Genomic DNA, 17,995 nt, shown 5'->3' with positions numbered 1-17,995 from the left:
AAGAGTTTTTTTATCTGTTCTATAATTATGGATATATACACGGCTATATATATATATATATATAAGAAAACATGTTTTGTGTTCTAAGATGTAGCATTTACTAATTCTTGTCGTTATCTGGTGAAACAAATCTAGTGAAGTTTAATTAACAAAGTAAGCAGATCTGAGTGTGATAATGCATGCAAATGTTATGGTTTGTCTCATGAAAGGGTAAATCATTTTTACTAGGGTTTTTTCATAGCAACCATAATATATATAAACGTCGTAAATCAAAAGAATATATATAAACGTCAAACCCTTCAACACTGAAACAAAACAACAGTACGGGTAACAAGGATGCTTTAAAAGAAAGAGGGGGAGGTCATTGACGGATAGTAGCAGTAAGGGTAGGGATACTCCTGCGGTCCTACTCCTGTAGGTTGCCCTTCACCTTGACCTGCAGGTGCATCGAACAAGTACACACTTGCCTTTGAGGAATATGATGATGGTGGGGATGGGGGTGGCCGCGCTGGAGATGGAAGTGATTCCAATTCTAACAGTGGTGCTCAGTGAGTAGCGAAAATGACTTCAACAACGGTGGAGATGGAAGTGAACAAATGACCGGACATGTTCCACAATCACTGATGCATAGTAACCCGGCTGATGGTGTCCCCCATTTCATGATCTGATGCTGAATTAGCCAGCATGGTGATGCCCATGATCACCAATTTCAGCCATTTGCTTCCCTGCAAAAGTATTAAGTTTTGTGACTCGAATTCCGTTTTACTAAATAAAAAGTAGTGCACAGAGTGTGAGGAAACGAAATTTTTATCTGCTTGGGCTTGGAAATACCAATCTTACTTGTTTTTATACCTTTCTCTTAACATAAGCAAGTTTCTAGGGAATTCTTTGCTCTTAGAAGCAATTTGAATAACTTGGAGAGCTTACAGTTTGATTAGGTAAGGTCATCGCTAATATATCAAATTTAAATACATTATACATCTAACAATAATACATGAAGTAAATTTTCAATTCTTACAAATAATTAGAAGAAACAAAAGGGACTGCTAATTGTTCTGCAATCACAAACATGAAGTAGTTTAGCAAGGCTTGTTTTTCTTTTTGTTTTATGGATAAAAAATAAGGCTTGTATTTTGCGAACACTAAAAAGATACCGTAAATGTACATATTCCCTATGTTATATTGTATAATCCAACATCTTTCCCTCTCCATCTTGTTTTATTTCCTTCAATCCAGCAATCTAGTCTGGAACTTCATTCGGAACTTGAAGTCATACTCGATGATTCCTAGCCAATGATCAACAAAACTATGTAAGAAAATCAGGTTCCAAGAATATTTTTTTTGTAACGTATCTAATTAATATATATGATAGATAAGTCTCAAACCTGATCTTCTGATGGTATCCTCCTCGACCGGGAAAGTGGACTGCGACTGTCACTGCGATCGTGATGGTTGGACCTCATTCCGAAATCTCTTAATCGGTTAAGTTCCGGCACTATAACAGTGCCAAGATCGGGTCTGTCATTCTTCCTCAGCTCTACACACTTGAGTGATAATTGAGCAAATGATAAAGCCTCTTCAAGTGGCCAATTTCTCACAGCTGGATCAAGTACATCGGCTAAAATTCCTTTTTCAATGGCCTTTGCAACATGGTGAGCAATACCCATTGGGGGATTGGCTGTAATAATCTGGAGAAGCATTATTCCAAATGAATATATGTCTGATTTAGTTGTTAGCATGCCTGTTTGTTGATATTCAGGATCTATGTGACAGAATGTCCCTGCAGCTGAAGTCATGTAATATTGTGTCACACTGTCAGCTACAGAAGGTGGAACTAGCCGTGCTAGGCCGACATCAGCGATTTTGCTCATGTAATTGCGGTCTAGGAGAATGTTGCCGGCTTAAGGTCCCTATGCACAAGTGGTTCTAGCTTTGCTTGGTGAAGGAATAGAAGGGCAGTCGCGATTTCAGCAGCTATATTAAATCGTTTCCTCCATGAAAGTGGAGGAGTATTTCCAACTTCGAAATAGCCTATCCTCTAAGCTGCCATTCATCATGTATTCATATACCAAGCATCCATATTCGGGACATGCACCAAGAAGAAGGACCATGTTTGGATGTCTCATGGAAAAGAACCTCAACCTGTATAGGTTTGTTGCATAACAAAATATTAGCTTAGGACAACCATGCCAACAACATCTTTGGTCTTTCACAAATACAAAATTCTAACATGACACTTACCTCTTGCTGGAACTGTTTCTTTTTCTTGAGCAGATCTTAAAACTTTGATGGGAACGGGAGTGTGATCGAGTTTGCCTTTAAAAATAGGCCCATAACCTCCTTCTCCAATCTTATTTGATGCTGCAAAATTTTCAGTAGCTTCTTCAATTTCTTCTATGGTATATTTTCGGTACCGGACATCAGTTTTTGCCAAAACGTTCAAAGCCCGAGTCTTCTCGTCAGCCTCCTTCTTGGCTTTAAGCTTTGCTTGTCTTCTTCTATGTGCTTCTATCTCCGCCAATCTCCGCGATGCCTTGGCTGCTTCCATGGCAGGTTTGCATTTAGCCTTCTCCTTCTCTGCCATAGCAAGAGCTGCCTCTCCAGCTAGCCTCGCTTCCTCAAACTCGCGAGCCTCCTCCATCTTCCACTGATGTTCATCAGCCTGGACTAACAAAATCAATCATGTTCTCAAATTGATGTTCTTATAATATATTGATTATATCGGTAAAAGATTACCTTTCTTTTGGCTGTAAGAGCTTCTTTGCTAGCTGTGCTGTACAAATCCATGGTTTGCTTAAGTTCAAGCTTCAACCTTCTCGTTTCAGCTTCCATGTCTCGCTGCAATTCATAACCGTGAACGTTAGCAGTTCTGCTATTAAATAGGAAAAGCTGTACCGTTAAAAAAAATCCAACTGCATGTGAGCTATTCTTACTGTGCTTTGAGGAACCTGTCCCGTAGGGGTGGCGGAAACCACAGAAAAAATCTAAATTTTGATCAGTCGTATCTACAGATCAAAAATGACTGTCCCTTTTTTCTATATGTATGGGGTAAGGGGAGGTAAGATAGTAGGCTACCTCAACACCAGGTTGAGAGCAGCTTCCGTAAGAGACCTCCGAATTATGAAATGCCTCCGTGGGACTCGATCCCACGACCTCAAGGTTAAGAACCTTGTACTCTACCAACTGAGCTTCCGTAAGAGACCTCCGAATTATGAAATACCCTTCATATCTACCGATCCTCGGGAAAATAAGTTTGAAAAATCCTTATCGATCCATAAAGTATCTTGGATAGATGAAGGCTGTCCCACCCGCATTGCTGCATCGAGGTCAAATGACAGATTTGCAAGCGAGCTTCTTTGTCTGTCACGGTCACGCATAGGTAATTTCTGGGGACAATCCACCGATACTCTATCTGCTCCTCCATTTCTCGACTCTGCCTTACCAAATTGTCGAATGTTTAAAAGACACAATGTCAATAACAAAGACACTCACCAATTCAATCAACAGTAAGAATTTAAACCGATTCCCCCCTTGCACCTGATTCCATCTTCATCAAGTTGATTCGAAGGAATATGCAGTGGCAATCCAGACAGCACCTTCGGTGGGGTAGCAGTGTTCGAAACAGGACGCTGTGCGGCTCGCATGGTCAATACCTTACCTTTGGAAATCAAATACACAGAACAAAACTCCGGTGAACTTTTGATAATGTTTGCGGGTACGTCATGCTTGGATTTCCTATAGTTTAAATAACTGAAAACTTCGATAGTTAGAAGATGACAGAGAGATATATCAATTTACTAAACTTGTTTTTGAATCAACGAGGAAGATTGTGTTACTAAACCTTGATAAACTATTCCTTGTTGTTGCATCAATAACCAGGTTGTTAATCGAGTTTCTGCTGACATATTCCACAAGGGCTCTGCAGACTTCAACATCTTCCTGGATAACCTCCTTCAATTGAATCTGAAATTGACAGTGATTTTGAATCCATTTAATCAGTTTTTCAATTAAATGATTTATTCGATTCTACAAATATAATCATTCGTATCTAATTAGTTAATTCGAAGATGACAGAGAATGAACCAAACAATATAAGATTAAGTGTTCACCGATATAACTGCTTACCCCTTTGCGTGCACAGTAGCCGCGAAAAGGAAAGAAAAGCTGGTTTATGTCATAATCAGATTCGTTTTCATCCTCTGCGTGTTGATTTAAGAAGAAAATAAATTCAGGAAGAAAAAAAAAACAATGTGTTTCGTAAACATTAATCAGGTACATACGATAATTCTTTTAAATCGGCTCATCAAATAATATGAGATGAGAGAATACCGACGGTTTTTATGCTCAACATGGATCAAGATGATGAATGGATTGGTGATGACAAGGTGATCGATGGCCCAACGTACAGCAAACGGGCTGTTTTTATCTTTGTCGATGGCAATCGCCGTGGTGTGGCCCAGTACGTTGTCGTCATAAGAGAAAAGAGGAGCCATATCGGGAAACGAATAAAAAATATTAAGTTGGCACGACCGTCACAACCACCAGGCCAAAGCGTCCTCCACCTCCGGCTATTTAACTTCTCTTTTAACGAAATAAAATGGGAATGTGCGAGGGAGAAGAAGCCTTGTTCAGGGTCTTTCCCCCTCCTGGTGTTTCGGGGTGTAATGTAATGCAATATTTCGTCAGGTAATTAACTTGTGAGAATCTATTTCCACCATTGCCGTGTTCTAGGCAATTCAACCTGGCCCGTTCCTTCCAAAACTGTATTGTAAAACTGCAACTACAATAATAGGGTAAATTACAAATTTGATAATTAAACTTTACTCTCCCCCTATTTCACTCACTATACTTTAAATCTTTTCAAATTTTTTACTGAATTTGATAAATCGAGTTTTTTTGTCATTCAATCGTTTCCTCGCTAACAACGTTATAAATGAATTTTTATATAGATGCAAAATGACGTCGTTTTGATGAAAATTCTATTTTTTTAAAATGACATCGTTTTAACACTGTTAACTGTTTAACGACGGAATGAAAAAAAATCTAATGTGTTTAGTTCAACAAGAAAATTGAAAACTTTTAAAGTTCAGTGAATAAAATAAGAGAAAGAGTAAAATTTAGTGATGAAATTTGTAATGTACCCATAATAATAAGGATAAACTAAATAAATGGTCACTAAAGTATGATTATTTTTTGTTTACAACATTGAAGTTTCAAAATTAACAAAATAATAACTAACATTATTGTTCCGAAACGAATCGATCACTCAATTATTAGTCGTTAACACAATCACAAAAATAAACCAGTTTAATAGGTTAAAGTTCCATGGATCATCCAACTGCAAAGGAGACAAGGATGGACTGAAGGTGGGCGGATGGGGCAGTACTCCTAAAATTTTAAAATTATTATATATTTTAGATTTTTTTAAAAATCGTTTTCACGCTAATTCGTCTTATTTTTAGAATTTTAAAAAGTCATCCTCCTAACATTAAATTTTGTGCAGGAAAAAAAAAGCAGCAGAAAATGTTGAAAATGTTACCTTTGGGTACCCACTTGAGCCCTGTTGTTGACAAAATGAAGTAACATTCTTTTTTGAAGTTAAAATGGACGTAACATTCAGCGCAACGGTGATCAAGCAATTAAGCTCCCATAGGCTTAATTTTTGAGATTTTGAAATCCATATCGTGTTAACACCGTGTTTCGGATAAATATTGTCGAATGATTATGAAATAGTTAATTATATCACTATGAATGGTCAATGTCAGTGTGAAAGTCATCAAGCAGGCCAAGCATTAGTTTAATATAGCATGATATTTAAATAGTGAAGATGATCATTGCCGACGCCATGACTCAAGACTCAGACTCAAGACTCAAGCCACCGATTTGTGGACCTCACATTTCAAAACCATTTCCATACCTTTCCGGAAATTATTAATTTTATTCATATTTTCCTTTTAAAAAAAGAAAAAATAAGATCGAAAATATTTTATAATATACGATTTTAACCAATTTTTTTTATTTACAAAAATGACCAACAAATTCATAACGCGAACTCTAATTTCGCAACCCAGTTTCTATTTTCGCAACTCGAATATATAAATCGCATTGCGATTTTCTAAATTTGAATGTGAATTTGTAAATCGCAACACAGAAGTCAAATTCGCAACGCAATAGTCAAATTTGCAACACAAAAGTCAAATTCGTAACGCGATAGTCAAATTCACAACGTGAATAGTAAAATCGCAACGTGAATAGTAAAATCGCAACGTGAATAGTAAAAATCGCAACGTGAATAGTAAAAATCGCAACTTGAATAGTAAAATCGCAACGTAAATAATAAAATCACAACGAATCTATATGTAAATTATCTCTTATCATCCATATATAATAATTTGTTGGGAAAATACATAAATAATTTTTATAAAAAATATTCGTACACGTGAAAAAATTATATGTAAATGAACAACAAATCTATTTCATTTGTCAATCTTCATTACAAATTATTTAATTAAAGTTTGAAGTTTGAAAGAATCCTTAACTCAGACTAATGAAATACATTTAAAAAATTAAATTTTGGATTATATTAAGAAAAAGTTGATTCTTATACACATGTAGATAAGTTTTATTTTCCACTTAAAATCCAGTCTAGAAGCAGAGAGTTACCATTTGAAATTCATAATGTGATTTTGCGATTTTCTAAATTCGCGTCGTGATTTTATTATTCACGTTGCAATTGTACTATTCACGTTGCGATTTAACTATTCAAGCTGCGCTTTTGGAAACTAAGTTACGAAATTGGAGTTTGCGTTGCGAATTCGAGATCGTGTTGCGTTTTTGTTGGTCATTTTGGCAAATCAAAAAAAAAATTGGTTAAAATATATTATAAGACATTTTCGATCACTGAGGTTATTTTTTCTTAAAAAAATCATGTTAGCTCAAGTTGAAAATATGAATTTAAAGTGTCCAAATATCGTCAAAAAAAATTAAGGATAAAGTGTATCGATGGTCCATGTCTATATAATATTATTTTATTAAGTCATCCGATTATTACAAGTTATAAAATAATTCTTTAACTATAGAATGTTGTTTTATTGAGTCCCTCGACTATTCGTTATGTTAAAAACTCACCCTTTTCTGTTAAAAAATTAATGGTATTCCAAGTTTAACGTTAATCTGCTGACTGTGATATGATAAAATCTGATCTCAGAATCTCAAACGAATATCATATCCCATTCATCATGTTAACGTGCAGTTTAGACTCGTCATTTTTTAACAGTAAAAGACAAGTTTAGAACATAATAAATAGTCGAGCGACTGTTTTGTAACTTTTAATAGTCGAATGACTCAACAAAACAACAATATATAGTTGGATGACTATTTTTTAACTTTTAAAAATTGAGGAGCTTATTAAAATAACACCTATAGTCTGACTAGGAAACATTTGTGTACTATAACCAATAATTAAATATTAAAATAATATCTATTTTTAATTGAGAAAAAATAATACTTTTAGTTTCAGATATGATTAAGATTTATTCAGTTGATTATACTTTTAAAAAATTACAAATGATATGTATTGTATTAGACGACGTGAAATGTACCATTGATCAAGTATGTCTTTACTAACTTAAAGTTATTTTAAATAAAATTTTAATTGTGAAGGATTAAAATGAATAGAAAAATGTGTTTAGGAAAAATATACGAATTTTATCCTAAAAATAAATATGCATAATCCACAATAAAGGCATATGTTAGCACAAACATAAATCAAACAACAACACGTATATAAAGTTTGTCTTCAATCATTTAATAAATTTATATTTAAAATTTATATGTAAAAACTTGAAAAAAAAACAATATTTAATTAATGTAATATTGTATTAAACATTAATTTCTTTTAAATGTTCAAACATAGCCACATGTTCGCTAAGTGAATGAAGACAAGATTTGCATATACTCGTCACCGCACGACTTATATTTGGGGATGTTTAATCGATCGATTCGATTAATCGATCAGATCGAACTTTTAAAATTGTATTAATAGATTTTTTTTCTTTTAATCATTAATCGAATTAAATTTTTCAAAAATAAATAATCACCGACCAAAGTTTAGTTATTCGGTTGGTTAATTGAATTAACCAAAACTTATAAATAATTATAATATATTAAATATTTTATATTTTTGATTAATTTAACCGTTTTAATTCATTTGAAACTGAAGTTTAAACACTGTAATATATAAATAATATGTAATATATAAATAATATAAATAATTTTAGTTAATAATATATTAATCGAAGTTTGAACTCCCCTACTTATATTCTTTATTTACACTAATCTTCAATATGTATCTCTCTCTCACACACATATATATATATATATATAAGGTGACTACAAAGTAGTATATGTTCTAAATATTCTTAATCAATTAATAATGAACGTTTTGACTGCCGGAGGTCTTCCACGGAAGCTACTCTCAACCTGGCGTTGGGGGCAGTCTACTACCCTACCTCTCCCTTACTCCATTGCATATGGAAATTGTGTTTTGTTGTTGTTGTTGTAATTGATAATGAACGTTTAATCACCCTGTTGCAGCTGGCTGATGTTTGAACTCGTGATTTCTAAGAACAACAATTATTCTTTTAACCAGTGAGATTGATTCGTAGTATAATATAAAATTTTAAATAGATTACTTTTTTTAGTTTTTGATATACATTTTCAATTATTAACAAATATTATTTTTATATTTAGTTATTTCTATGACGATATTGGAGTACTTTAGTCCGCGGAAATTACCATACTAGACAAACAGAAAAGAAAATTGGAAAATCCACGTAATTTCATTTCCACCGCCCCACACCGACCGCCTGCCACCTTCCTATCTAAAAAAAGTCAAAGGTTTGACTTAATATTTATTTTTAGTCTAAAATTATGAAATTGAAATGGTAATTATTAATAATTATAAGCATGTATTAAAGTTTATTTTGTAGTTTTACTGACAAATATATTTATAATTACTATTATTCCATCAAAGATAAATATTAAAAAAATATTCTCTTTTTTAACAGCCGAAGCATTTATTTTTTATTATTTGTTTTCTATAACATTATTGTATTTAACACCTGTATCGTATTTGACTACTTTTTATATTAAATTATTAAAAAAAATCACGTACACGCAATTTGAAATTAAATAATTGAATCTCTTTGCGTTCACACTTACTCCAATCTTTTCACACCTTTCTCCCCAACGGAAAAAAGAGGAGGAAAACATAAAATAAAAACCATATTTTTATTAATTAATATTCAAATTTGGCCTCTTTAATTTTGCTCTTAATTTCGTTTTCCTTTCATATATAAAACGCTCAGCTCTGCTATCCCGAAAGAACGCTTTTTTAATTTTGTTTTCTTTTTTCTTCACTTTTTGCTTGAAATGAATAACGGTGACAATTACAAGCGGCGCCGGAAGGATACATTTCCCGACGATGCAGATAGCTGTTCCACCGGCCACGAACCCAAGAAGAAAGATTTGAATGGTATCATCACTTCGCTGCTGTTGCTTGAAGAGCAAGAAAAGCGAGATCACGAAGAGCAAAATGAGGCATCCAACGAAGAGAAATCGATTTTGGAGTCCAATCACAAGAGAAAAACTCGGACCATGCTCGAATTTTATGCCAATATCCAAGATTACTACTCCGAAATCGACGAGAACGACCGTGTGAAGCGGAAAAAGTCCCGGGCCATGGCGGCATCCGTCGCCGCCGCCGTTAGCCAAACGGAGAACCAATCACCCAACCAACAAAGCAACCAATCCGGGACGGGTCAGCAGAGGCGATTATGGGTGAAAGACAGATCCAAGGCTTGGTGGGACGAGTGCAACCGACCCGATTACCCGGAAGAAGAGTTCAAGAAGGCGTTTAGGATGAGCAAGTCAACGTTCGATCTCGTCTGCGAAGAGCTCAACTCCGTTATCGCCAAAGAAGACACGACGCTACGGACCGCCATCCCCGTTAAGCAGAGAGTGGCGGTTTGCATTTGGCGGTTAGCAACGGGCGAACCGTTACGGCTCGTCTCGAAACGGTTCGGTTTGGGCATCTCAACGTGTCACAAGTTGATCCTTGAAGTCTGCTCTGCGATACGCAGCGTTTTGATGCCCAAGTATTTACACTGGCCGGACGACGATTCATTACGGGAAATAAAGGAAGAGTTCGAGAACATGTCGGGGGTACCAAATGTCGTCGGATCAATGTACACGACGCACATCCCGATCATAGCACCCAAGATAAGCGTGGCGGCGTATTTCAACAAGAGACACACGGAGCGGAACCAGAAAACCTCGTACTCGATCACCGTACAAGGCGTCGTCGATCCCAGGGGAGTTTTCACTGATGTTTGTATAGGGTGGCCAGGTTCGATGAACGACGACCAAGTGCTTGAAAAATCAGCTCTTTATCAAAGGGCAAACGGGGGGTTACTGAAAGGAGTTTGGATCGCTGGGGGTTCAGGGTATCCCTTAATGGATTGGGTTATGGTTCCTTACACGCAACAACATTTGACGTGGACGCAACACGCTTTCAATGAAAAGATTGGGGATATTCAAAAGGTGGCAAAGGAAGCGTTTGGGAGATTGAAGGGGCGGTGGTGCTGTTTGCAGAAAAGGACAGAGGTTAAGCTGCAGGATTTGCCTGTCGTACTCGGAGCTTGCTGCGTTTTGCATAATATATGCGAAATCAGGGACGAAGGGATTGACCCGGTCTTGAAATTCGAGCTTGTTGATGATGAAATGGTCCCTGAAGTTGCTTTGAAATCGGCGAGTTCCATGAAAGCTAGAGATGCCATTGCTCATAATCTTTTACATCATGGCCTTGCTGGGACTGCTTTTCTGTAACCACTATTCTTTCTTCTTTTGAAGGGTTAAGGATTCATCTTTTTGCAATGTAGGATAACACTGTTGTGGGGATTAATTGTAAATTTGTTTGTAGGGGATGTGTAAAATTATTACTATATCTTTCCCTCTTGCAAGTGAAACATTTAGTTTTAGCTCAACATTTACATTATGATATGTGCGTATTTCCAGGATTTGTTGAATAAAAATGTGAATGAAACGGCGAATTTCAACCATAACATCTTAATCTCTGTCTTTGTCAAAACATTCTGTAACAAACAAAGCAGTGGTAAAAACGATTCTTTTCACACTCAGTCTGCGACTCTTGTTGTGCGTGATGCCAGAAAACGTGAGATATCGGCTTTAGCTAGCAGTCAACCCCACGTTCATAATGAAATTTTTTAAGTAAAGCATTTGTTTTAAGAAAAGCCCAAATGTGTTGCATTTAACCAACAATTAGGTGATCTACCGGGATGAATTATTAGATCTAAGTAAAATTAAATGTTAGAATCTTAACAGTTACGAATGGAGCAAATTGGTTTAGGAGGGTCATTATTACCTCTGTAATATCCGATCCGTATTAGTCGATCACTAGATCGGATACCGGTAGTTATGCTAAAAAATGCCTCCAGTTGTCAAATTCAGACAATCCGAATTCATAAAAACCATGAAAATAACTAAAAAATGCTTATATCATGACGTAACACGAACCGAACAACCTCAACGGTTAAGAGATTTATTATTCGATTATGAATTTAAGATTTAGGATTTAGTGTCTACAATATTTATTATTCAGTTTTGAATTTAAGGTTTAGGATCTATATGTGATATTATTTATGTTGAGATCGTTTTAGTTATTTTTCCATTTACGGATCCCCTTTGCTTATCAAGCTATTGCCATCGACGGTTTGGGTGATAGTGAGAGGGGGTTTGAGGGCGAAGGCCTGTAAATGAACTGAACGTTCAGCGAACCGTTCATGAACCGTGCTGAGGGAAGTTCGTTTAAGTGTGTTTATTTATTAAATGAACGAACATGAACAAGATTTTGTATTCGTTTAATTAAATGAACGAACATAAACATAGGTCTCGTTCGTTCATTTACGTTCGTGAACGTTCAATTATGTTCGTTTATATTCGTTCGGTTATGTTTGTTTATGTTCGTTCGGTTATGTTCGTTTATGTTCATTCATTTATGTTTAACCCAATCTTCTTAAATCAATTTTGGTGACCAATTTGTAAGTATCTTAAAAATAGTAATTAATCTGATATTCTGATGACCAACTCCATAATTAACCTAATTTTATTTGGAGATTAAATCCAATATGTTAACCCGTGAGGCACCTCGTACCTATATTCATTTTCCATTTTTTTCTCAAACCCTAGTGTTCACTAGAGAGTGGAGACGATCGCCGAAAACTTCAAAACAAGTTATATTATAGTGCAATCTGAATTTTTACAGGTCTGTTTTCATCTCTTTATTTGTTTTATATGACTTAATAGTTTATATGTAAAGTTATTGCGGGTATCTTCACATCTAAAACTCAAGAAAATATCATACTTCTTTCTAGAAATAGATGGGAAGATAAAGGTAACAATCGGAAGAATATGAATATCAGTAAAAAGAAAAATATATAGAATTTGCAGAAAACAGAACAAAGGTTTCTATGCAATTTCTGAAAAAGAGTGTAATAACGAAAGTAATGGGTTTTCCAAGAAGAACCCATTAATAAGTAGACAATACACTTGGACAATGAACTTTTATTTTCATAGTTCTTGTGTGACCTTTAGTTGTGGAGTAGACTTTAGGTACGTTAAAATTTTGAATGGTGGTTTAGCAATAATATCAGTTATGATATGTAGCATCGAAGGGATTTCAGATATATGTTATTGCCTTGTAGTCCAATTTGTACCGTTCGAAATCTTCATGCTGTTAAATTTTCTACTCTGTCAACGGAAATGACCATTATTAACAAACCTCACTAAAGTCTGACATTGATGTCACAAAACTTTTAGCCGACGAATTTATTAGAATAACGTAGTGGAAAATGATTGTTCATATGTAATCATGGACCACTAAGATAAATGTTATAGCGTTAAATTAAAGTCGTGTGAATAATTTAATATCTTTAAAAGATCGATCGAAATATTTGATATCTTCAAACATTTCATCACTGCTAATAAGCTCTTACGCTATTTATCACTGTAGATTTGGTTGATTTGCATTGTCGACTATTTTTCATGAAAGAACAATGGAAGGTAGGGTCTCCAACGTTTTATGTTCGTTTATGTTCATTTATGTTCGTGTTCGTTTATTAAATGAACGAACATGAACAAGTTATATTCCTTAATAAACGAACATGAAAAAAAAAATTGTTCGTTTATGTTCGTATTCGTTTATGTTCGTTTATTTATTAAATGAACGAACATGAACATACCTCCGTTCGTGTGCGTTCGGTTCGTTTACAGGCCTAGGCGAAAGAAATGTAAGTGGGCTCTGTCTTGTTCAAACTTTAAAAAGTTATAAGGAGCCCAAAATTGAAACCCCAACCTTTAGGCTTAAATCAAATGGTCTGAATGTGGTTTAGGTTTCGTTCAAGTCCTGATTGTTTGATTGTTGTCCTTTAGATATGTTGTTTCAAGTGGACAGACGTAATCCCTACGTGAAAGGACGCAAGGGATTATAAATTTTATAATCACCAAATAGTATCAGTAATCGTTTTCTTAGTGAGTAAAGATCAGTTTATATGACATAAACTTCATAACTAAAACCAGCATTAGTTCTCAAGATATTGCTCTGTAATTGTATGTTGACACTTTAATTCATTAAAAGCTTCAACGTGGATTAAAGTGTAGTCTAAGCAATCTTCATAAACCCAAATCTGGGGAAAGTATTAGATTGAAACAACACAGAAGTGACCCATTAATGGGATATCATCACGTGACCAAGCACTGCAAGCGTCTAATAGTAGGCGGACACGTTGATAGGGGGTTCTACTACTAGACCCAGGTGATCTGGAACTTTTTTGCACCGGGAAAGTATTAGCCTCGATTTCTTTGCAACTTCACCTTTTCTTCTGGCAGGTTGGTATGCCAATAGTTTTAGGTAGTCAAGTTGCAACTCATTTGAATCTGTTTACAGAACAACAGAAAAAACACGGATTTATAATTTGTATAGAAGAGGAGTTAGATTTAGACCAGTGGATGACAATGAGAAAGGAGCTAGGATGAAGGACCAATCAATGAATGTTCATCATGGTAACATGCAAACATGGTGCTACTACAAAAGATCATTTCGATGTGCTTAATCCGCACCTCATATTATCTGTCTCTAGTTCATAAACATTGGCAAAATGGTGTAAATTTCCAGCAGAACCTGAGTGAAATAACTGGTTATTGAACTATGTTGGCCTCTAGACCTGCAAGATAAAGTTGTCCCAAAGACTTGAAAACCACTCTCCAAATAAGATCACCTTAAAATGATAGATTTGTCGACATCATTCAATTCACGGAACTTGTAAGGGAAGAAAGTTACTCATATGTTGATATTTTGTGTAATCTCTCTATAAGCAAGCATATAAAATAGATGCAAAATGTACCAGTGCTTTGGAAATATAATATTTAATTTTCTGACCTTCCAGTATCCAGTTTTTCTTTTAACTAGTGAAGAGATTTGATATCACTTCACTAAACTATTTTACTTGTTTAGATTTCAAGAATCCATCGATGGAACAACAATCCCATGACTCTATATATGGTAATGAATCTTTCTCCTTGATGTATCTCTCTCTCTCTCTCTGTCTTATTCTTCTTTTCATTTCAACTTTCTACCATTATGGTAATGTTATGATTTGTCCTTCACTATAAAACTCGTATAAGTGAACATCTGCAGGTGATTCAGGGGTAGGTTATTCTACTATGCGATCAGCCGAGGAAACAGAGATGCAAATGCTTGCATCAGCAGGTGATCCCATGATGCCATAAAGTAACTAAAGGGACAACCTCTTACATTGAAATATGGAACCACTTTGTTAAGTGTACAGAAGTATGTAAAGAGAAATTTTAAAACCCAGTTCTTGGTTGACTGGTAGAATAAGCAAGGACCCCTTTTTTCAGCCAAAAAGGCGCTATGTATTAGAATTTAGATGAGGGTTCAGAAACTTGATGCACTGGCACTGGCTGCCCAGGTTGGCTTTGGTTAAATTTGCCTTCTCTAGTGGCAGTTTCTGGTCAAAATTTTTAAGTGATAGCAAACTCCTGAGAAACTCTATTAAACCATTTTGAGAGCAATGATTCCCCTTTTGTTGTGTGATTAGCAAAAACTAGAGATTAGCTTTGAGGAAATACATTTTGCTGATAAACTTTCATCTCAGTAAAATTGTCCACTGAAGCACTCCCTACGATTTTTTTTCAAGTTTGTCCACTTCTGGAAATGATATATCATTGACCAGTTTTAAGCAGTTCTTCCCTTTTCTTTCTTTGGCCATTGATGCAATTATTAAGTGCTACTCCCTCAGGGAAAACACCACTTGAAAATTGCTGCAGTGGACCATTACCACAATTCTCTATTCCATTTTTCCTAGTGTTAGTTGGGTTGACAGCATGTCTATATCATGATGCATCCATTGACCGAAAATGATTACTGTATGAAACACTAATTATTAACATGTTAAAATTTATATGATATACAAATATGATTATAACATGTAAAAATATACTACTTTGAATGAATTGTTAGTCTATTGAGAGGCATTTGAAACCATCTGTGATTGAATATTGTATGATCAACCAACCTGAACATTAAAATCTGGCAAGATTCTGACATTCTTATTTTTCTGTTAGGTGACAACATGAGACTAAAAGATTATTTTCTTTGCCTGCAACTGAGAATTTAGGATGCTCTGACCGGTCCTTGAGGATTGACACATGTGGTTTGCTCAGAGGAAATGATATTAGCTTAGATTATTTCACTTTTGAATCCATGGAAAAGCAAGAGGTTTCGTGCCTTAAAGAAAGTGTCCATTTCCCACTGACTTAAAAAGGTGGTGGTAGTAGTAGTTGTCGTCCTAACAAGGAAACTAAAAAACGAAATTTGTAGATTTTTTTTAGTGATAAACAGGAGGTTAAAGCTGGCCTTTACCTAAAATGCAACCAAATACTTACTGTGGCTTAAAGGTCAAGCTTTAGCCAATAGATTAACTATACACTTGACGTATAAATCAATTGTTTAGGTGAGATTTGCCACATGAAAGACATGCTGTAATCGTTTGAGAGATTGCCAGATTGGTGGGATTATACTTTTCAATCGAGGCAGGTAAAAAATTTGGTTGATTTTGACTTACTATCATACTCATTCACCAAACTTAAAACTAATCATATACAAATCGAGGAACGAAAAAACAGTAAGTCTTTCTTTTTCTGTTTAATTTTTTCCATTGCTTTTGGATGATAACTGATAAGATAATTACTGAAGTCATAAACAAGATAAAGTCATAAACAAGATAAACCACCAATAATCCTAGTGATTATTGTAGGGAATTATTTATTTATTTATATACGTATTTGCATCTTATCTTTATTTTTAATTTTCTAACTGCCGGAGGTCTTCCACGGAAGCTGCTCTCAACCTGGCGTTGGGATCAGCCTACTACCCTACCTCCCCCTTACCCCATTGCATATGGGAATAAGGGTTTTGTTGTTGTTGTCGTAAAAAACCCGAGATACCAAATAATTTACCATAGAAAGATATAATTTAGAAAAAAAGGAACTTGTATGATTGGAGAATGAATAATAATATATATATATATATATATATATATATATATTAGGACAAAAGAAAGAGAGCATGAGCCACGGGATGGTGGAGATGCTTTAGTATGCTTTTCAAGATTCGTAATTTGTCATCTCTTCCCTTCATTTTTTCCTCTCTGTCCTTTTCATTTTATCTATGTATTTCATTTTACATGAAGTTTTCTCCCCACTTTTTCTCCTCCAGCGCCTTTTCTTTTGTTCCTTCAACTCTCTAAACACCCAGGATATTATTGTTGTAAGTATGAATCAAATATAAAATAATATAAAAAAGTTTTTCTTTTGGTGCAGAAAAAAGCAGTCTTTTGAATCCTAAACGACCACTTGAGCTGCCTACTACATAACCTTTAATTTCATTTTAATGGTAAGCAAAGTCCATATCTTTATTTTTTTTTCTTTCGAAGTCTGCATCTTTAAATTTCCTACTCATTTGATTTGTTTCCTTTCCCATGTCTCATCTCCCAGATGTTAAATGGTCCTTGCTTGGAACAACTATAAAGAGAGGGGGAAGTAGAAGACTTTACTACGGTTGACAAAATTAGGTAGTTGTCATTCTTTCCATTTTAGTTAAAGTTTCTAAATTTATATTCATTTTTTAAATTTATAATTTATAGCCAATTATTTGAGAGAGAGAGAGGAGGGACTGGGTGGTGGCTGATGGGGAGAGCCAAAATTACAAGAGGATGAGAAAGTTTCCTTAGATCCATGGAACTCTTTAATTTATATATGAAAGGAAAAAGTACTATCTTTTGTATGGTTTTCCTGTGATTCTTGGGAGAGATCGCCTTTCTTTGAGTTCTTTCTCATGAACCTTTCTTTTTTCCCTCTATCCAAGTCTTTTTCTTTTTGTGTTTTGAGGATAAAAGGTTTGGTTTTCAATTTGACGTAATTGTGGTTGTCTTTATATATATATATATATATATATTTGATTTACGTGAACTGTGGATGTTAAGTTGTTTTCTTTGGTTCTTTCTGTCTTAAATTTAGTTGATGAAGGTAGATAAAGAAGACTCCAGAGAAGAAGAAGAAAAAAGCATAACCAAAATCTAAAGTTACAGTTTTTGGTTAATAATTTCCACAAATAGGAAGTTTGGATCCACTTGTAGTGGACCAGATCTGACTAACCTATTTCCTTTCAATGACGTTTTTACTCGCAAACAGTTTGCAACACCTGAACTTGCATCCTTTTTTTGGACACCTTTTAGTTTGATTGAGGCATGGGAAATGGTCTCCTAAAATCCACCATTCACGTTCCATCGTTGTTCTTTATATCAGAAGAAGCTCATAGTTTTGTTGAACAATGACA

General features: G+C 34.9%; 1 protein-coding gene, 2 long non-coding RNA genes and 1 pseudogene across 3 annotated transcripts; 3 read left to right on the top strand and 1 right to left on the bottom strand.

The window, feature by feature from the left end:
* Positions 1-1,109: 1,109 nt before the first annotated feature.
* Positions 1,110-3,377, bottom strand: LOC120132105 (annotated as a pseudogene).
* Positions 3,378-9,333: 5,956 nt separating this feature from the next.
* Positions 9,334-11,005, top strand: LOC120132188 (protein ALP1-like). The gene has a single exon (XM_039149005.1). The coding sequence runs from the start codon at positions 9,433-9,435 to the stop codon at positions 10,885-10,887; it is 1,455 nt and encodes a 484-aa protein (XP_039004936.1). The 5' UTR covers positions 9,334-9,432; the 3' UTR covers positions 10,888-11,005.
* A 3,533-nt stretch (positions 11,006-14,538) lies between these two features.
* LOC120131978 lies at positions 14,539-15,192 on the top strand. Its single transcript, XR_005516967.1, has 2 exons — positions 14,539-14,638; positions 14,774-15,192. It is a non-coding gene; the product is annotated as an uncharacterized LOC120131978 (long non-coding RNA).
* Positions 15,193-16,708: 1,516 nt separating this feature from the next.
* On the top strand, positions 16,709-17,990 carry LOC120132131. Its single transcript, XR_005516974.1, has 3 exons — positions 16,709-17,053; positions 17,155-17,231; positions 17,686-17,990. It is a non-coding gene; the product is annotated as an uncharacterized LOC120132131 (long non-coding RNA).
* Positions 17,991-17,995: the final 5 nt, after the last annotated feature.

This window comes from Hibiscus syriacus, unplaced genomic scaffold, assembly GCF_006381635.1.
Source record: "Hibiscus syriacus cultivar Baekdansim isolate YM2019G1 unplaced genomic scaffold, ASM638163v2 tig00110557_pilon, whole genome shotgun sequence".
Classification (NCBI taxonomy): Eukaryota; Viridiplantae; Streptophyta; class Magnoliopsida; order Malvales; family Malvaceae; genus Hibiscus; species Hibiscus syriacus.
This window is presented reverse-complemented; position numbering and strand designations above follow the sequence as displayed.

Coding starts and splice junctions, on each gene's coding strand:
- LOC120132188 (XM_039149005.1), top strand. CDS start 9,433: ATGAATAACGGTGACAATTACAAGCGGCGCCGGAAGGATACATTTCCC.